This window comes from Clupea harengus, unplaced genomic scaffold, assembly GCF_900700415.2.
Source record: "Clupea harengus unplaced genomic scaffold, Ch_v2.0.2, whole genome shotgun sequence".
NCBI lineage: Eukaryota > Metazoa > Chordata > Actinopteri > Clupeiformes > Clupeidae > Clupea > Clupea harengus.
The window spans coordinates 38578-59063 of record NW_024879680.1 but is presented as its reverse complement, the minus strand read 5'-3'; the positions used below and the strand labels follow the sequence as shown (position 1 = coordinate 59063).

The 20486-nt window shown below is 48.2% G+C and overlaps 3 protein-coding genes and 2 non-coding genes across 7 annotated transcripts; 2 read left to right on the top strand and 3 right to left on the bottom strand.

Annotated features, from left to right (window-relative positions):
• Window positions 1-490: 490 nt before the first annotated feature.
• On the bottom strand, window positions 491-8169 carry LOC105903752 (microtubule-associated protein 6 homolog). Of its 2 annotated transcripts, XM_042704544.1 has the most exons (4): window positions 6495-8169; window positions 5022-5250; window positions 4269-4317; window positions 838-913 (listed from the first exon to the last, which is right to left on the bottom strand). In XM_042704544.1, the coding sequence occupies exons 1-3, from the start codon at window positions 7211-7213 to the stop codon at window positions 4273-4275; spliced, it is 993 nt and encodes a 330-aa protein (XP_042560478.1). In that variant the 5' UTR covers window positions 7214-8169; the 3' UTR covers window positions 838-913; window positions 4269-4272. The 2 variants fall into 2 exon arrangements, with proteins under 2 accessions (XP_042560477.1, XP_042560478.1); XM_042704543.1 differs by lacking the exon at window positions 4269-4317 and having other exon boundaries at window positions 491-913.
• A 352-nt stretch (window positions 8170-8521) lies between these two features.
• On the top strand, window positions 8522-13504 carry LOC122129822 (diacylglycerol O-acyltransferase 2-like). Of its 2 annotated transcripts, none has more exons than XM_042704541.1 (8): window positions 8522-8638; window positions 10243-10383; window positions 11003-11110; window positions 11226-11296; window positions 11450-11654; window positions 11879-12053; window positions 12456-12658; window positions 13130-13504. In XM_042704541.1, the coding sequence occupies exons 1-8, from the start codon at window positions 8602-8604 to the stop codon at window positions 13282-13284; spliced, it is 1095 nt and encodes a 364-aa protein (XP_042560475.1). In that variant the 5' UTR covers window positions 8522-8601; the 3' UTR covers window positions 13285-13504. The 2 variants fall into 2 exon arrangements, with proteins under 2 accessions (XP_042560475.1, XP_042560476.1); XM_042704542.1 differs by lacking the exon at window positions 8522-8638 and adding an exon at window positions 9726-9850.
• A 1313-nt stretch (window positions 13505-14817) lies between these two features.
• On the bottom strand, window positions 14818-19220 carry LOC122129820 (52 kDa repressor of the inhibitor of the protein kinase-like). The gene is given in 7 exon segments (XM_042704540.1): window positions 14818-16180; window positions 16182-16606; window positions 16609-16917; window positions 17627-17663; window positions 17756-17863; window positions 17980-18100; window positions 18723-19220. Coding segments are annotated over 7 exon segments (2238 nt in total). The 5' UTR covers window positions 18812-19220; the 3' UTR covers window positions 14818-15031.
• Window positions 19221-19702: 482 nt separating this feature from the next.
• trnap-agg lies at window positions 19703-19774 on the top strand. The gene has a single exon. It is a non-coding gene; the product is annotated as a tRNA-Pro (tRNA).
• A 257-nt stretch (window positions 19775-20031) lies between these two features.
• Window positions 20032-20103, bottom strand: trnap-cgg. The gene has a single exon. It is a non-coding gene; the product is annotated as a tRNA-Pro (tRNA).
• Window positions 20104-20486: the final 383 nt, after the last annotated feature.

The following is a 20486-nucleotide window of genomic DNA, read 5'->3' as shown; positions in this document are numbered from 1 at the left end:
AACGGGGATACTCTTACGGGGATACTCTCCTAGGTCGAGCCCAGAGGCAGGCAGCGGTTCAGGGGCGCAGCCAGAAACAGCTGAAGAGGAAGAGCCTCAGGGCCATGGCAGAGACAGACAGGCAGAGACAGACAGACAGACAGACAGACACTCTTTATGGCTAATGCAGTGATATAGGAGCCCGGAGAGGACAATCAGAGTGACAGATGGCAGGATTGACTCTGCCAGCACAGATGCCAGAGGAGAGGAAGGAAGAGAGGAGAGAAGAGAAGAGAAGAGAAGAGAAGAGAGGAGAGGAGAGAAGAAGAGAAGAGAGGAGAGGAGAAGAGAAGAGAAGAGAAGAGAAGAGAAGAGAAGAGAAGAGAAGAGAGGAGAGGAGAGGAGAGGAGAGGAGAAGAAAGGAGAAGAGAGGAGAGGAGAGAAGAGGAGAGAAGAGGAGAGGAGAGGAGAGGAGAGAAGAGAAGAGGAGAGGAGAGGAGAGGAGAGGAGAGGAGAGGAGAGGAGAGGAGAGAAGAGAGGAGAGGAGAGACGGGAGGAGAGAAGAAGAGAGGAGAGGAGAGGGTTTACTGGCAGACAAGGGGCAAAAGAGGGTAGGAGAATCCTCTGTTTCCCACCGGGGCATAACCTGACTCCCCACATCAGCGTGTGTAAAGTGCACCAGGTGTTACTCCTTCCCCTCGGCCAGTCTGTTGATCATCTCTTTGCTCTGTTTGCTGACGGCGGCGTCTGCGTCTGCGTCTGCGTCTGCGTCTGCGTCTGCGATGGCGATGGCATCAGGGTCTGACTGGAGGCTGATCACAGAGCTCTTCTTCTTGGGTGGCTGGCTCTTCTCCGTCTGCTTCTCCTTGGCCTTCTTCATCTGTTTGCTGTGGCTTGTGGGTGTGGTGCTCTTCTTGGGCTTGGTCTTCTCCACCTGGGCAGGACACAAACAAGGTCTGGATTAGCAGGAAGAGGCCCGTGGCCAGGCCCCGGCTGGGGTTCAGTCAGGCTGTTTCACCGACAGCGCTGCTAAACTCATCGGGGTCGGGGGTCAAACTGCCTGTCTGAACTCCAGCCGAGTGAATGCAGGTCCAAGCAGACTAGCCTCCGGAGGCCGTGAGACAGAGAGGGCATGTCCAAGCAGACTAGCCTCTGGAGGCCGTGAGACAGACGTACTCACTTCTACATGGGATGGGGGAGTTCAGTATAGTGATGCAGTATTCCTTGTATATGAAATTTCTTTCAATACAAAACTGTATTTTCTGTTAGTAGTCTGGAGAGGTTAACAGAAAGAAAGAGGGTGAGGTTTGGAGTCCTACATTGTGCCAATCTCTGGCTCTGTTTCAGCAAACTCAACACAAATGACACAACACAAACCACCACATCACCAGCAGCAGCACATTATTTCAGTTACACAACTGAAATCAGAAGTGCCAGATTGGACACTTGCTAAGCCGTGAGATGTCAAAGTCAAGGGTCAAAAGTCACATATAAGTCACATATCTTATATTCACTGGCATGGTTAACCTAGTTCAACTATTTAAGTGCTATTCATTATTGGGACCATCACATAGTCCATATACTATGTGGTTTATATATGCCACCGTGGGATTTACTGCTTCCAGTGCTTTGTGTTTGAGCGCTGAAGGAGCCGAACAGATGATCTATATATCTGTCATTTGTGCTGGTTTGCTGCGGTGCGAACATAGGGCCCCGTAAGTTATACGGCTGCATGCAGAACGAGGCATCTCATTCGTCTGAGTGAGACAGTGGAGCGTGTAGACCTCCAGAGAGTGGCTATGCAACAAGACCTCAATCCTTCCCATCATGTGTGTGTGTGTTATGAGCCTCAATCCTTCCCATCATGTATGTGTGTGTGTGTGTGTTATGAGCCTCAATCCTTCCCATCATGTATGTGTGTGTGTGTTATGAGCCTCAATCCTTCCCATCATGTATGTGTGTGTGTGTGTGTGTGTTATGAGCCTCAATCCTTCCCATCATGTATGTGTGTGTGTGTTTTGAGCCTCAATCCTTCCCATCATGTATGGTGTTTGCCCACTGGTGTGTTTTGAGCCTCAATCCTTCCCATCATGTGTGTGTGTGTGTGTTATGAGCCTCAATCCTTCCCATCATGTATGTGTGTGTGTGTGTGTTATGAGCCTCAATCCTTCCCATCATGTATGTGTGTGTGTGTGTGTTATGAGCCTCAATCCTTCCCATCATGTATGTGTGTGTGTGTGTGTTATGAGCCTCAATCCTTCCCATCATGTATGTGTGTGTGTGTTTTGAGCCTCAATCCTTCCCATCATGTATGTGTGTGTGTGTTTTGAGCCTCAATCCTTCCCATCATGTGTGTGTGTGTTTTGAGCCTCAATCCTTCCCATCGTGTGTGTGTGTGTGTGTTATGAGCCTCAATCCTTCCCATCATGTATGTGTGTGTGTGTGTGTGTGTGTGTTATGAGCCTCAACCCTTCCCATCATGTGTGTGTGTGTGTGTGTGTGTGTGTTTTGAGCCTCAATCCTTCCCATCATGTGTGTGTGTGTGTGTTATGAGCCTCAATCCTTCCCATCATGTGTATGTGTGTGTTATGAGCCTCATTCTTCCCATCATGCACCTGTGTGTTATGGCCTCAATCCTTCCCATCATGTGTTGTGTGTGTGTGTGTGTGTGTGTTATGAGCCTCAATCCTTCCCATCATGTGTGTGTGTGTGTGTGTGTGTTATGAGCCTCAATCCTTCCCATCATGTGTGTGTGTGTGTGTGTGTTATGAGCCTCAATCCTTCCCATCATGTGTGTGTGTGTGTGTGTGTTATGAGCCTCAATCCTTCCCATCATGTGTGTGTGTGTTTTGAGCCTCAATCCTTCCCATCATGTGTGTGTGTGTGTGTGTGTTATGAGCCTCAATCCTTCCCATCATGTATGTGTGTGTGTGTGTGTGTGTGTGTTATGAGCCTCAACCCTTCCCATCATGTGTGTGTGTGTGTGTGTGTGTGTGTGTTTTGAGCCTCAATCCTTCCCATCATGTGTGTGTGTGTGTGTTATGAGCCTCAATCCTTCCCATCATGTGTATGTGTGTGTTATGAGCCTCAATTCTTCCCATCATGCACCTGTGTGTTATGGGCCTCAATCCTTCCCATCATGTGTGTGTGTGTGTGTGTGTGTGTGTGTTATGAGCCTCAATCCTTCCCATCATGTGTGTGTGTGTGTGTGTGTGTTATGAGCCTCAATCCTTCCCATCATGTGTGTGTGTGTGTGTGTGTGTTATGAGCCTCAATCCTTCCCATCATGTGTGTGTGTGTGTGTGTGTTATGAGCCTCAATCCTTCCCATCATGTGTGTGTGTGTTTTGAGCCTCAATCCTTCCCATCATGTGTGTGTGTGTGTGTGTGTTATGAGCCTCAATCCTTCCCATCATGTGTGTGTGTGTGTTATGAGCCTCAATGAGCCTCAATCCTTCCCATCATGCACCTGTGTATTATGAGCCTCAATCCTTCCCATCATGCAACTCAACTTATCAGCTCATCCATCCAATGAGGATGCCAGGGGACTGGGGGGCTTGTCTCATCCAATGAGGATGCCAAGGGGGACTGGGTGTTGTCTCATCCAATGAGGATGCCAGGGTGACCTGGAGTAAGGCTGTCGCTGAGAGGCTGGTCTCACCACAACAAGAGATCTCGTAAGTGGTCCGAAGTAATCAAATGATGAAAGCATGTTCTGATATCCTAAATGTAAATGCACATTCTAAAACCCCCAAATGAATCGTCCAAAAGTGTGCATGATTGAAGTGTGATGCGTGAGTGTTTGGAGAGGGTTCTGGCCTCAGGGCCTTGTGGAAGGATTGACTGTGGTCTTGTGTGTGTGTTCTGTGTGTGTGTGTGTGTGGTCGTGTGTGTGATCCTGTCCTGCTGACTGAGGGTGCGGTTAGAGTGAACAAGGCCCAGTCCTACTCCATGCTCCACACACACTTACAACACACACACACGAACACACACACACAACACACACACACACACACACAACACACACACACACACACACACACACACACACACACACACACACACACACACACACACACACAGACACACACACACACAGACACAGAAACACACACACACTTACAACACATACACACACACGCACACACACACAGAACACACACACACACACACTTACAACACACACACACACAACAAACAAAACACACACACACACACACAGAAACACTCATACACACACACACTCACACACAACACACACACACACACACACACACTCACAACACACACCTGACTAGAGCAGGTCTAGAACAGAGCTGCTGTCACTGTCAGAGCCGTCCTATGAGAGTGAGAGAGGGAGGGGCTACATCAACACAGAGCACGCACAAGCATCAGCTCTCTTCCTGGCGTGAAGTGAAGCGCCATCTATTGGTACATTAGCAGTATAGCATGATAGCATTAGCATTAGACTCGCTTCTCTTTTGCTGTTGTTATGAAAACTTCATGAAAAGAGCAGCATGAGAGTTTCACATGTTCTACACCTAAAGCGCTTCAAGCCTCTGGGCTCAGAACAGCTAGATGTTCATGGTAAGCCCTCCACGTTCCATCCTTGTGGCACTCTGAGATTCTTCTGAATGAAGAGTGCATTACAAATTAAAGGAATTATTATTATTATTATATATGCTAAAGACATACGGATGGGCTGAACTTACACTTCCTGTTCACTACTGTTTCTCATGGTACATGTTCAAACTGAACCCTCAGTTACACCTGGGTGGCTCAGAACAAATATTCTCCATTACTGTGAGAAAAATGTTACACAGAGGAAACGGCATGTCTCCAAAATATTTAGTTTCATCCCTGCATAAACTAGTGAAAGACTGAAGCCTGGATTGAGTATAAAATCACATATTTATAACAATGCATTTAAGAGCATGTTCAGAAATATCCATGACAGGACCGAACACAGATCGGTCTGACTGCAGAGGGGTGCAGTTTGCCCTCCCTGCAGCAGGGGGCAGTGTTTGGCTACATGTGTGTTACCTTGCCAGTGTCCTTCCTGGGCTCGTTGTAGAGGCTGCGTATCCGGCGGCGGTCCAACTGCTTGTTGTCCTGCGGCGCTCCCTGCACCCCCTTGAAGTTGGAGCTGTAGCTGGTCTCCAGGCTGGTGGCCTTCTCACTGGTGGCCTTCTCACTGCTGGGCGCCGCGTACTGGGACTTGGCTCTCATGGGTCTCACCGGCTTCACGTCAGTGTAGGCCTTAAACTCCGTCCTAAAACACCACAGACACAGATCATCACTGGTCAAAGTGTAGGCCTTAAACTCCGTCCTAAAACACCAGACACAGATCATCACTGGCCTCTGTAGGCCTCTGTCTATGTGTCTATGACCATGTGTCTATGACCATGTGTCCTTTGCTGAGGGAACCCTGGGAGGACCGCAGCTCAGACGTGACTCATCAGATTCCTCTCAGGAGTCCAGAGAGGAAACAAACACTACGCCTATTCAGAGCCCAGCCTCAGCCTCAGACTGACACACACACACACACACACACACACACACACACACACACACACACACACACACACACACACACACACACACACACACAGACATACATACTCACACTCATACACAGACATACATCCATACACACACACACAAACACATGTAAACATACAGAAACAGACCAACACACACACAATAGGTAACTTAAAAGTCTAAAATGGATTAAAAACACAAACACACACACACACACCTCATTGTAACACAGGGCCTTAACCAGGCTGCCCAACAGAGCTCCACTGACGACGCCTACATGACCTTGCCCTGACCCTAGAGACCATGTAGGGAGGGGGGGGGGGGGGGGGGGGGGTCTCAGACGCTCAGATGCATTTGGTTGTTTATTTCCAGGCCCCATCCTCAGCCCCGACCCCCCAACCCCCCCCGACCCCCCCATCCTCAGCCCCGACCCCCCCGCCCCCAGCTTGCCTTATGGCTATTTGATTCTGTAACATGATAAGGGAGGAACAAAGCAGGGGGTAGGAGTGGGGGGGCAGGGAGTAGGAGTGGGTGGGTGGGGAATCGATCCTGCTGCAGCTGTGTGTGTGTGTGTGTGTGTGTGTTTGAGTTTCTGGTTATATTAGAGTGGTGGGAGAGGAGCTGCAGCCATGGGACCAGCGAGCAGCAGCGTCCACGAATACACACACACACACACACACACACACACACACACTGCGCTCTCCTCACGCAGACACTACAGGCCTGCCGCCGTGGCTCTGCTGTGCTCAAGACAGGTGACATTATATCACTGATTCATATTCATGTATTTGGACTTTACAGTGAGATGTGTGTGAGGAAACACACACTCAAACACATGTGCTCACATGAATACAAACACACACACGCACACGCGCACACACGCACACGCGCACACACACACACACACACACACACACACACACACACACACACACACACACACACACACACGCACTCACACACACACACAATCACCTGTATGAGCTTCCAGACTTGATCTGTCTGTTGACTGCATCTGCAGCAGCCCTGCCTTTCCCCTCCCGTACTTTCCCCTCCGACGCCTCCTCCGGTGCCTCCTCCTGACCCAGCTTGCAGCTCTGGCTCTTCTCTGCATCCTTCTCCTTCTTCAGCACTTTCTCTTCCCTCTCCTTCGTCTCTTTCTCCTGCTGCTTCTCCTCAATCTCGCATTTCTCCACGCCTGTGTCCACCTCTGTGACAGCCTGCTCCTTAGCAGAGGGCACTGCGCTCTCTGAGGCAGACTTGGTGGGGCTAGCTTTTGGGATCCAGGGGTGGTCACCCTTTTTGGGGATGGGCCATGGCTTGTAATCCTTTTGATACTGACTCTCATTGTTGAAGGGGGCCCCGGAGGGGTGGTACTGGTCTCGCGGTTTGCAGCTGCGCTCCGGGCGCACCTTCCAAGCCTTAAAGTCCTGACGCATCACAGACGAGCTCGAGCCCTCATCACCCAATGCGGCACTCGCGTGCTGAGCCGTCTTCGTTGCAGATTCCTGCTCGCTCGCGGGAGGCTGCGCCTCTCTAGCGACTGGCCGGTCTCTACGCTGCGGGTGCACATGCTGCCCCTCGGCCACGTCCGAGTATTTCGTAAAGACCAACGGCACCGCGATGTCCGCTTTGTCTAACTCACTCCAATAGCGGTTAATGCAGCAAGCCCTTGTGATGCAGGGCCATGCCATGATTGCTTATTAGCAACGGGGGGATCACTTAGCTTTACTACTGGAGTTGTAGGCTATTGAATAGCGAAATCCTTCTGTTAGATCTCACCGTATGAATGGAATACGTGTCCAACAGTCTTCTAGTTCGTTTGGTTATTGTCTTCTTTTCCTCAAAAACTCGATCTCATGTCTACACAAGAGAGAACAATGTCCGCGTTGTCTGCGTTCTGCTTGAATAAATTACAAGGCTCCTGGTTGTAGTTTAGCTCTGAATTGACTCATCGATCTGCAGTTTCTCCGATTTGGAGACTCGTGTGGTGTGACCGCACCCCGTTTGGTCAGACTCGGAAGATGCTGAGGCTTGGCACATCGGGCATCACCTGCACCCGCCACAGCAGCGGAGGCGACGCCCCTCGTTTAACCCTTCATGGTCTTTGATACTTATCTAGACGGTGCGTCAAACGAATCTCAAAGCTGCTCCCTTTTTGACATTTTACCTCTTCAAAAGACACGACAGTTAATTCGATGTTGTCTGTGAGATATGTATATATATATGTACAGTATATATATATATATATTTCGTATACGAATATAGAATATGTCTGCTCAACGCCACACATTGATCAGTAGTCTGGTGCGCCACCTAGTGGCCTTTGCTGCAATAGCCTAGTTGCTGCATGAGAGCAGGTAAGATCATCTGAATTTGAGGAATCTGCTCAAGGCTGTTCTCATGTAGTTACAAATAATCAATAACGTAAAAGTGGTGAAAGAGGTGGCTCTGTGAAGGTGCGATTAACAGGCTGCCTCAGCCCTCAGTGTGTGCTGCCCCTCAAAACTGATAAACACAAAATGTCTGCTTCTGTGTCTGACACCATCTCTGCTTCTCAGAGAACAGGGACATGTGAATGTCCTCCAAGGCGCCATACTCAGATAATCTGAGTGACTCATGAAGGGTTGGCCAGAGGCAGACCAATGAGAACTAGAAAGAGCAATGGCATTGGTTCATTTTCGGTGCCTTATAACAGTATATCAATAAGTGAAGTACATTTGGTAATACCTGTCAATGTCTTCCTCAATAATATAATCAGGTTTGTGTTTGTACTGTATGTTCAGTGTAGCTGTTAGGCCTTTGGTCTTGTAATGGATTCTATCTATTTACGTCCTAAAATGAAATCATCTTAACCAAAGCGTGGGTTTTTCTGTGATATGAACTGCATTCTGAAGTTTGTTAGCTTTTGGTCAGAAGATACATTGCCATAGATAAGCTTGATACTACAAACAGAAACTCATTGTGTTTCAGCTGCTCAAAAGTCAAGGTCAGCATCTGTACAGGGAAATACTTCAGCGTGGTTTGCCCTCCGCCAGTACAACTCAGACCCCGGACTCGCTCACAAGCAGGAGACTCTGCCATGGATTCTGCCTGGCCAAAAGCTCAGGAGTGGAGAGGTAAATTCTCTTATCATCACACTATCATAACAACACAACACAGTTTGTAGAGATAGCATTACCATAACAACACACAGAGTTTAGAGAGATAGCATTATCATAACAACACAACACAGTTTATAGAGATAGCACCTGGCTGTCAGAAATCTGTCTGTGAAATAAATGTATGTCTGTCCTGCATCAGAAACAGTCAGTGTCTCTGCCTACCCTGGCATGTATGGAGTACAGGCAGTCCCAGTGAGTGGTGTATCATCAGCATGCTAAGTTCAGAGCAAAGTTCAGAGAAATGTATATTCTGTATGTTCTGGAGGTAGGGAAGTAACACGTGCACTAGCAGCGTGCACTAGCAGCATGTGGTTAGGTCCAGCTGGGCCTCAGGCGGTCAGTGCTACTGAACACGTCTCTCTGAACACGTCTCTCTGAACACGTCTCTCTTAACACGTCTCTCTGAGCTTCTTCCCCTTTGATGTCGCACATGTCTGACGCCATATCATATCACACAGCTGATATCTGACTGATGGAGGCCAAATCCTCTTTGTATTTCAGCACTGTGCGGTAGAATCTGCTCATAAACTTTATTCAGGAACCCTACCAACACTAATGGAGACTTTACCATATTTGACTTTTCATTTGTTCAGTTTTGGTAAACTGTGTGTCTCCTGCTGTAGTGAAAAACACATTGCATTTTATATATGGTGTATAATATGTGTATTTATATACAGTATATATGTATAATATGTGTATTTATGTTAATTTCACTACCTAAATGTTTTGGTGGACTTCTATGCTTTTGGCACTCAGTGTCTCAGTGTGGTTGTGGCCAATCATGGTCCTTCTTACTTCCCTTTCTTCCTTACCGTTTCATTCTTCATCAGCATTAAAGGATAACCACCCAACCTGCATATGGATGCCAAGGTGGGAGGGTAGTGTACTTTGAACTGTTCAGGAACACATTATCCGATTTCCGTTAAGTATCTTGGATTTACAAAATTCCTAGATGTAGTTTTCATTGGATCATTTTGAAGGGCACTGGGGCGTAACTGTAATCGTAATCCCAAACCTCTGATGTCTGTGTCTTATACAAGCAGAACTTAAACCATGGCACACAGAGAACAAACACCGAGAACAAACGCAGTGCTCTGGTAAAGACAGCAGTCTGAGTGTACCTGATCTCCGCTGGTGATGCCAGCATGCGTGCTCAGAAATGGGGACGTAAGTCTGACGCTCAGACATTCTGCCTGTCCCTGTCCTCTCCTGCCTGTCCCCGTCCTCTCCTTGCTGTCCCCGTCCTCTCCTGCCTGTCCCCGTCCTCTCCTTGCTGTCCCCGTCCTCTCCTTGCTGTCCCCGTCCTCTCCTTGCTGTCCCCGTCCTCTCCTTGCCGTCCCCGTCTGATTTTCATTTTCATCGCACCTGACGTTTTCCATTCACACAGTGTGATGTGTGGGTAGAGGCTGGAGCGTGTGAAGTCTGCCGTCTCTGCTCACCTCTCTCTCTCTCTCTGCTCACATCTCTCTCTCTCTCTCTCTCTCTCCCTCCCTCTCTCTCTCTCTCTCTCTCTGTCTCTCTGTCTCTCTGTCTCTCTGTCTCTCTCTCTGCTGTTGCAGGTGTGGGGACCAGTGTCCGGTCCAGCGTCCTGGCCGCCGTCAGACACCTGCCCTCCGTCCGCTGGGTGTCCAGTGGAACTCTGACCAGGCTGCTTCAGAGGCTGGCCGTCGTGCAGTACATCCTCTCTTTCCTCTTCCTTGGTGAGTGACAGGACAAAACCACGTACGAGAATGTGATTAATCCAGTAAAGGTTTGCTTAGTCTTTTATTCTCCTTCTTTGTGGTTTAAATGAAGCAATCATCTAAATGTGTAATTCATGTGACTGAACTAGAGAATATACACATATATATTTATATATATATAGTGTAATTTATGTGACTGAACTCCAGGGTATTGACTGTGCAGCTATAATGTACACAGTTCAGGGCATGCTAAAGTAAACAGCCTCTCTGCATCTCCCTCTCTCTCCCTCCCTCTCTCTCTCTCCCTCTCTCTCTCCCTCTCTCTCTCTCTCTCTCTCTCTCCCTCCCTCTCTCCCTCTCTCCCTTCCTCTCGCTCTCTCTCTCCCTCTCTGTCTCTCTCCCTCTCCCTCCCTCCCTCTCGCTCTCTCTCTCCCTCTCTCTCCCTCCCTCTCTCCCTTCCTCTCGCTCTCTCTCTCCCTCTCTGTCTCTCTCCCTCTCCCTCCCTCTCTCCCTCCCTCTCCCTCTCTCTCTCCCTCCCCCTCTCTCTCTCTCTCTCTCTCTCCCTCTCTCTCTCTCTCTCTCTCTCTCCCTCTCTCTCCCTCCCTCTCTCTCTCCCTCTCTCTCTCTCTCTCTGTAGGTCCTGTGTGTATTATTCTGCTGATCTACCTGCTGTACACATCGTGTTGGTGGATCACTGCACTTTACTATCTGTGGTTGGTATACGACTGGAAAACACATAAACAAGGCAAGCTTATAGCTCAGCACTTTCTTAGTGGAGAAGGCTTCATATTAAATCATCTTGCTTTATAAAAACTGGTTTAGTGTCTCAGAGTGTATCTAAAAAACATTTTTAATGTCAGCTGGCAGGAGATGGTCGTGGGTGAGGGGCTGGCCAGTGTGGACTTACCTCAGCGGTTACTTCCCCATCCAAGTGAGCACCAGGAAACTGACACTGACTGAATGGCTGCATGTCTATTCACTCACTACAAAAACTTTTACACATTTAAACATTTTTAAATGTTCATCAATATATTGATCATTTCAGTTACAGAGGAGTTAATATTCAACATCATTGCTTTTTCAGCTCATCAAAACCCATCATTTACCACCTGACAAGAATTATATCTTTGGCTATCACCCACATGGAATTTTCTGTTTTGGAGCGCTCTGCAACTTTGGCACTGAGGCCAATGGGTTTTCCAAGAAGTATCCCGGGATAACGCCTTTTGTGGCCACGCTGTCGGGAAACTTCCTCCTGCCCGTTGCCAGGGAGTACTTAATGTCTACAGGTTAAGATCCCGCCGTGGTTACAGGCTGCTTTGCTCCCACTTGACCCTGAGCGGTGATGTGTGTTAGAATTAAATAACAAACCTAAATGACATAAGCTATTAGGATTGTAAAGTCACATTTGGAAATATGTCCTTCACTGGTTGTTTTGGTGATACATCTGTCTTTGATTTCATTTTGCACTCTCTTTAATGAAGATGATTGCTCTGGTCTCACTCCACCTCAGGTGTTTGTCCCGTGACTCATGACACCATAGACTTCATCCTGTCTCGGAACGGCACAGGAAATGCCATCGTCATCGCGGTGGGGGGTGCTGCGGAGTCCCTCAACACAACCCCTGGGGTAAATCAAGTCACCCTGAAGAACCGTAAAGGTTTTGTGCGGAAGGCCCTGAAGCACGGGTACGGCACATCTTAGAGGCACGCTGTGCCCCTTTAGTGTTCCAGTGTTGCCCCTTTAGTGTTCCTCTGTTGCCCCTTTAGTGTTCCAGTGTTGCCCCTTTAGTGTTCCACTGTTGCCCCTTTAGTGTTCAAGTGTTGCCCCTTTAGTGTTCCAGTGTTGCCCCTTTAGTGTTCCACTGTTGCCCCTTTAGTGTTCAAGTGTTGCCCCTTTAGTGTTCCACTGTTGCCCCTTTAGTGTTCAAGTGTTGCCCCTTTAGTGTTCCACTGTTGCCCCTTTAGTGTTCCAGTGTTCCACTGTTGCCCCTTTAGTGTTCCGCTGTTGCCCCTTTAGTGTTCCACTGTTGCCTTGGCAGCGGCCTTGAGAGAATGTGTCGGATGTAACATTGTTGCATTCCTTGGCAGGGCGGCCCTGGTCCCGGTCTTCTCCTTCGGTGAGAATGACACGTACCAGCAGGTGATGTTTGCGGACGGCTCGTGGTGCCGGTGGCTGCAGAAGCGGCTTCAGAAGATAGTGGGCTTCGCGCTGTGTGTGATCCAGGGCTGCAGCCTGCTCTCCGCAGACACCTGGGGCGTCATGCCCTTCCCCAAACCCATCACCTCCGTGGGTGAGACTCGTCAGTCTTTTACCAGGGCTTGCAGCTATTCACTGAAGCACAGATGGGCTTCAGATTTAAAGTGCGTTACTGTCTGTCTAAATATATTCGTGGTTAAGTTACGTGACACACTGACCAACAAATACAATTTTATTAAAGTTACTGATTAGTTCTATCCTGAACAACCAAATAGCTGATGCCACAGTGATGAAATTGGTGGAAGCCAGTTATTGAACGTTTTGGCTTTTGGATCTATGAGGCAGCGTCCTTCACACAGCCTTTGAACCTTTGGGGGGATGACAGGAGTGACTGGTTAAACAGGCCACATCTGTTACTGACATACAGTACATGTAGAGTTAAAGGCCCAGAGTACACTATGGGTTAACGAGTGATTGTCTGTTACTGTGTGTGTGTGTGTGTGTGTGTGTGTGTGTGTGTGTGTGTGTCTCTCTGATGATGTCTCTGATGTGACCTCTGACCCAGTGGGGGAGCCCATCAGCGTTCCCCAGATCAGCGAGCCCAGCGCTGACGAGGTGGACCGGTACCATGCGCTCTACATGGCCTCCCTGCAGCGCCTCTTTGACACAGAGAAGACCCGCTTCGGCCTGACACAGAGAGACACACTGCTCATGCACTAAAGACCCGCCAACCAGACCAGGGACTCACCTGAACATGGCCTTGAGGTGCAGGAGAGGGGAGATCACACACACCACACGTTACTGAACATGGCCTTGAGGTGCAGGAGAGAGGAGATCACACACCACACGTCACCTGAACATGGCCTTGAGGTGCAGATCACACACACACCACACGTCACCTGAACATGGAGATCACACACACCACACGTTACTGAACATGGAGATCACACACACACCACGTCACCTGAACATGATCTTGAGGTGCAGATCACACACACCACACGTCACCTGAACATGGCCTTGAGGTGCCGGAGAGGGGAAATCACACACACACCACACGTCACCTGAACATGGCCTTGAGGTGCAGATCACACACACACCACGTCACCTGAACATGGCCTTGAGGTGCAGGAGAGATCACACACACCACACGTTACTGAACATGGCCTTGAGGTGCAGGAGAGGGGAGATCACACACACACCACACGTCACCTGAACATGGCCTTGAGGTGCAGGAGAGGGGAAATCACACACACACCACACGTTAGCTAGAGCTGATTCTGAGTAGCCATAACACCGGACTTGTTTTAGCACTGAGGAATACAGAGCCTTCATAAAAACTAAAACCTGCTAATTGTGTTCAATGGACACAGCTCGGCGCTGAAACTTAGCCTACATGGATGGGAAATGGGTCTGTTTACTTTGCACGCAAAATAGTTACATAACTAACATTTAAACCTTAATCAGTTCTCTGCCATTCTTCTGCAAACTGTAGATTGTTCGACATTTGCAGAAGAATACCATTTCATCTGTTGGTAACAGTGTTATATAGAAACATTATTTATTTGTCATGGTTACATTTTCCTGAAGTGATTAAATATTTCTTTTATAAATAATATATCCCTCAGATTTCTTTGCAAACATCTACAGTCATCTACAAACATCTTATGATTCTTATAAACCCATTTCATTCAAGGTCAATATCTGGTGATCAATTTTTAAATAATCTTACGAAAGCTAAAACCCATGCCAAATCTTTCAAGATGAAAACTAGTTTGAGCTCAGGTTTTATCCAAAATGTTTTCCCTACAGAGCATTTAAGATGGATCACAGGATAAAGAACCGACTCCACCATCTCTCTTTTCTCTAAGAGCAAACTCCAACTTCTGCTTCCTCACCTGTGAAAAAGCCACACTGCTGTGAAATCATCTCATTTTCAAACCAGCCAATAAGTCCGGTCCTTGTTTCAGAGGTAGCCAATCAATATGCCACAGCCCAATCTTGGTTTTAAAGGCAGCCAATCAATATGCCGCAGCCCAATCCTTGTTTTAAAGGCAGTCAAAACACCCCCACACAAGTTCCCGTTTGAAGAGCAGACACTGACTAGGTAGACCGGGGTTTAGAGTACATGACCGTCTTCTGCTTGTGTGTTCCAGTGGCACACTGCAGGTCACATGACTCTGAATGGATTACATATCCATGTATCACACATAGAACAGAACAAAACAAAACAAAACACTTGTTTACCACATGTTTACAATCATGGCACATTTGCAAATAGTTTATTGTCACAGGAGCCATTATTACCCAAAACACACTTGAACCATTATTTCAATCAACACAATTTTTTCCCTGTTTTTATCACACACACACACACACAAACAAAATCTGTCCGTGTCCATTGTGTGTAAATCCTTTGGTTGTGTTGTGTGTTGAGCATAGTATCTAGAGCTCTCTCTCTCTCGTTTCAAAGTGTGTCGTTTTCACTGTCGTCCTGCAAGTGCAGCTTGGTGTACTGGTCCACCATGGGGTCCAAGTCACTGATCAGGTGGTAGTTCACGTGGAGCATGGCCATGCTTCTGGACCTGCTGCGGACGGGCGTGTGGCCCAGGTACGCCTGGAGCCGCTGCTGGGACGTCTCTCTGGAGCTGTCCTCCGGCTTCAGAACCGGCAACGTGGACAGAACCTTCAGGAAGGCGTTGACGTTGGGGAAGAACTTGACGTCGGACAGCTGCAGCGTCTCATGGATGGTGGCGGGCAGGCGGACCTCCTTCCCGCGGTGCTTCCACTTGATCCTCCAGCAGTGCAGCTCGGCGGGGAGCGTGTCGGGGTTGGGCAGGTCGCTGCGATACACGTGCGCGTTACTCTCCTCCGACGTGTTGAACTTCATCTGGCCCATCACCGCCGGGACCAGGGACAGACACTTCAGCGCCTTCAGGTGGTTCTCGGAGAAGATGTCCTTCACTTCCTTTATGATGAACTGCATGATGGGAAGGGTGAGGTACTCCTTGAAGTACGCCTCCGGCTGGATCTCCACTATGTCAGTGGGGGGCTGCTTGAGCAGGAAGACGCGGGGAACACACACGGAGATGCCCATTGTGGCGGCCAGGTTGGCAGCCTCCTCAAACCAGAACTCGTGGTAGACTTCAATATTGTCCATGACCTCATTGAGGGAGTGCAACACTGCTGTCAGACTGTTGGCAGCGAAGAACACGTCGAGCGTCTCCCCCTGCAGGTTTTTGCCAAAAGCTCTCGTGAACGAGAGGGTGTTCTTCAGGATCACCAGCGTCACTACAAACTCAAAGTCCGACAAAGCTTCTGAGATGGAGAAGGCGTCGCTGGTGACCCGGTCGTTCCACGTCCTGTCCTCGTTCTCGTACAGGCTGTCCATGCAGAGCATCAGGGGCTCCAGGAGCTCCATGGCCACCTCAAACAGGTTGTGCATGGTGCTCCAGCAGCTCAGGCAGGCCTGCTTCAGGACCTCCGCCTTCTCCAGGTTCCCCTGGAAGAGGATGTCGATGACCCGGTCCATCTCGCGCTGCAGCGCCGGAGTGGACTGGAGGAAGGCGTGGATCTTCCCCAGCATGGACACGACCACCCTGACGGCCGTGAGCGGGAACACAGTTGGCCAGGTGGACGTTGAGGGCGGTGGAGGACTGTGGGGTGTGCACGGCCATGGGGTACTTGTCGGAGAGCCTGCTAGCCACGGCTTTGATCTGGCAGGCGAAGGCGCCGGAGCCGGAGTGTGCCTGGCCGCGGCAGTGCTCCATGCTGAGGCCCCAGCGCTGCGTCACCAGGGCCTCCACCTGCTCCGCCATCGCCTCCCCGTCCGTCTCCAGCTCCACCAACTCCACCAGCTCCTCCCGCAGGGCGCTGGCCTGGTCCACGAAGCGCAGGAAGACGGGCAGCCGCGTCTCGCCGGGGAACTCCACCAGGTCTGCCGTGACCAGAGAGAAGAAGGAGCTTTCCCGCACCTCCTGCAGGAGGTTCTCGCGCACGCCCTGTTCGCAGAACTCCAGCATCTGCAGCTGCTCCTCGGCGAGCAGTACTCCTCGTTCACAGACGCGCCGTCGAAGCGCCGCCGCAGCACCTCGTCCCCGGCGCTGACCCGCGCCTCCAGCAGAGCCTGGAAGTTACTGGGGGTGAAGGCGGCGGCGGCGTCCTCCGTGCTGCTCACGAGGCTCCGCAGAGGGATGTTCTGCCGGCCCATCAGGAGCAGGATCTCGAACACAGACTTCAGGTACTCGCGCTGCTCCCTCTGTTCTGGAGTCAGCTGGGGGGCGTCCTCACCGGCCTCTGCCTCGTCCCCCACCTTGTCCTTTTTGGAGTGCAGCTGTTCAATGGAGGACTCCACTGAGAGACAAGAGCACAATCATTTCAGCTCACACATTTCAGTTACCCATCACAATGATTTTTGATATAAATAAGACAGTGTAATGGGTGACTGAGAGTGCATGATGACTACGCATATTTTTGATACTCAGTATGTCAGTAGATAGAATAGAATAGAATAGAATATATTTATTTGTCATTGCACAAGTACAACGAAATTGAGGTAGCAGCTCTCAGACAAAAAAACAATAAAAATATAGATTGAACATATATATATACATATTTACACTATAAAAACACAAGACATATAACACAACAGAGAGACAAATACAGGTCAGTTTTGTGCATTGTTAAGTGCTATGATGGCTCTGGGATAGAAGCTGTTTCTCAGCCTGTCTGTTTTTGCTATGATGGTCCTAAAGCGTCTCCCTGAGGGCAACAGTTCAAATAGGTGGTAACCAGGGTGTGTTGAGTCTCTGAGGATACTGTGGGCTTTTCTTGAGGCAGCGTGTTTTATAAATGTCCTCAAGAGGTGGAAGAGAGCAGCCAATTACTTTTTGCGCTGTGTTAATGACCCTCTGGAGTACCTTTCTTTCTGCTGCCGTGCAGCTGGCAAACCACATTTAGATGAGCCATGATCTAGTATTAAATGAATGGAAACTGCGTGAAGATTCAAATGCATCTGTAATAGAAGAGGATAGACGCTAATACAGGCAGACACCGCACTCACATCTCCTTTCTTTGATTCTTCTAATATCGTCTTCTGTCTGTAAACCAAACCACAGAGGTCATTATTTTTAGAGGGCACACATTTGAAGGGACAGTTCAGAAGTGATGGGGTGTTTGGGACATCGAGTACCAGCTCTTTGATGCGTTTCCGGTGTCTGCTGTGGGGGTTGTTCAGGTGGCTGGTCAGGTCGAATATGGTAGGGATGGCCGTCTCTCTGAGCACTGTCCTGTATGGGCTCTGACACATACACAGTCAAACTGTAAGTTAGGGCACTTAAGTGTAGTTTTTCCAGAACTTTTCTTGATCGTGGAAATACTGAGGAATGTAAAGTACTACGGCGTTTAGACTCTTACTGTTTTGCATATCATCGCTGGTTCAAAGTGCTTAGCGCACAGCCGATAATGTTTGTTCAACTGGTCGGATGTTTTGGTCTCCAGGTCAGCACGCCGACAATTCTCCACCCACAGTCGGCATCTGAACCACAAAACAGCGGACAGGGCAAGGATTTTAGTTGATCGGGTGTACACATCAGCTGTAGCCTAACTCTAAACAATCATTAGTTGTGAGAAGACTCAAGTCCATCCCAAATGTAGTAACTCACATGCAAACTTTCTCTATTTGACTTGAGAAGGACTTTCTTATCAGGGTTCGCACATATTTATATTAATTAAGAGTGAACAGCGACAGATACACAATTCACCTAGAGCAAAGTAGGGATGTTGCATGTGGTCATGAACAATTCATGGTCACAGGCTGTCATCAAAGACCCGTCAAGGAATGGGTTGCAGAACAGTAGGCTAGCTACGTAGGTAGCTAAGTGGCTAGCTACCACTTTGATACAGTGTAACATTAGTTATCAGTACCCCTGTCGTTCTGTAAACAGTACCACCAGTAAGAAGCTCCAGCTCCATATCCAAGTTCTAAGACACCGAGTACTGTGGCGAGCTAAAAGTTAAACCTAGGTAATCTCAATAACACAAAACAACGAGGTAGATTTAGTATCCTAGCTAGCTATGGTGATATCATGTCTTGGCTACTGTGAGCTGTGCAGAGTAATTATTCCAAACCAACGAAAACGTTGCACATGTATAGCTACCTTTCAGGGTCTCTTGGAAACCTGAAGAATGCCAAGTCGGATTGAGTGCTCTTTCTTGTACAGTTCGGGGCCGCGCAAAAATTCGGCATTGTGAATAGCTTATTAAGCTAACCACCTAGCTAGTTGTACCTAACTAGGGAGCTATTATTTATTAACCACCTTAGTGACAATTGCAGAGTTGGGTCGAGCACCTTACAGGCTAACTATGAGGTTTTTAATTCAAACACTCTCTTGCCAATTCCTAGGTGAACATTTTACTAATCCCACGGAAAAAGTGCCTGATTAAATGAGAGCTTAACCCCTCAACAACAGACAAGCATTGGTTCTCTCTTTCCCATAATGCATTTCTCGACACTATACTCTGACTATACAGTTGACCCAACGGAGCGTGAGGGTGAACTTCATTGCAAAATGCAGTGGTAAAGCGATATTTAACCTCCTGTATACTTAGCGTTGCGTGCTCTAAATACTGTATTTTCGAAAGAACGAGAGCTGGGAAACCTTTAAGCGGAATACCTGTATAACTCACTTATGAGTGGTGAGATGTCTAGGCTCGAAGCACCTTATCTATGGAAGCCAATATTAGCTATCCAACGTTAGCAGAGAAGGCGTTTGAACGTAGACGGGCTCTGGTTTGAGCAGTTAGTTGAGATGTCATTGTGCTTTACATACAGTGTAGTAAACACAGCAAGTAATATTACCACCTGTACCACACAGGTTTTACATATACACGTGTGATTACATTAAGTAAACCAGTGGCCAAAAGTAGCTAAAAACATTGCTAGCGAAACCTCACGTAACTAACAATACCTTGCCACGACTATGGGAAATGCAGATGTAAATTCATAAGGAACCAATGCGTGGGGGGTGGGTGGGTGGGCAAACAAACTTGAAAGAGTACGAATTTATAACAATTTATAGACGCCATGGTTAATAGTTGTCATTTAAGTTGAAACTTTTCAGCAAAGATCAATGTGGCGGGCTCGTTGGTCTAGGGGTATGATTCTCGCTTAGGGTGCGAGAGGTCCCGGGTTCAAATCCCGGACGAGCCCTGTTTTTAGCGAGAGGTTTTTAGGTAACAGAATAAATGATTGTCCCTTTGCAGCGCCATAGAACAATACAGTGAAATGGAAGGGGTAATTTGAAATAAGTGCAGTTCTACAAGAGTGCTTAAATAATATTAACACACATTGCTAAAATGCAGCAAATGTGTTAAAGGTTGTAGAAAGTGTTGGTGCAACTAGTTAAATAACTAGACCGACGATGTACTAAATTAAAGAACAGGTTTTATAAATAAAAAAGAAAAAGCGGGCTCGTCCGGGATTTGAACCCGGGACCTCTCGCACCCGAAGCGAGAATCATACCCCTAGACCAACGAGCCACAATTGGTTGATGGCGTGGGTACATTGGTTTATAAATCTTTGAACTCAAAAAGTAGGCTACTTTGTCGACATTCCTACTTTCTCATTTTTTCATTGTAAAACATGAACGACTGATTCACTACTACGAAGATGTACTTTGTTGTCCAACCATAGTTTGCAGATTAAAAGTGAACTCTTTTTTTTCCAGGACAAAAGCGTGACATCTGAGAAATCCGTTCGTATCGCATCGCATCGCATCCTTTTAAGTATGTTCATCGTGATCAGTGTAACTACGTGTAAACAAAACCCACTCAGACATAAGGCGACTGTCACACAATCAAAACAGGAAGAAAAAGGCTCAGAGCAAGTGAATTAAGTTCTTTTTATATATCATACATAAGAC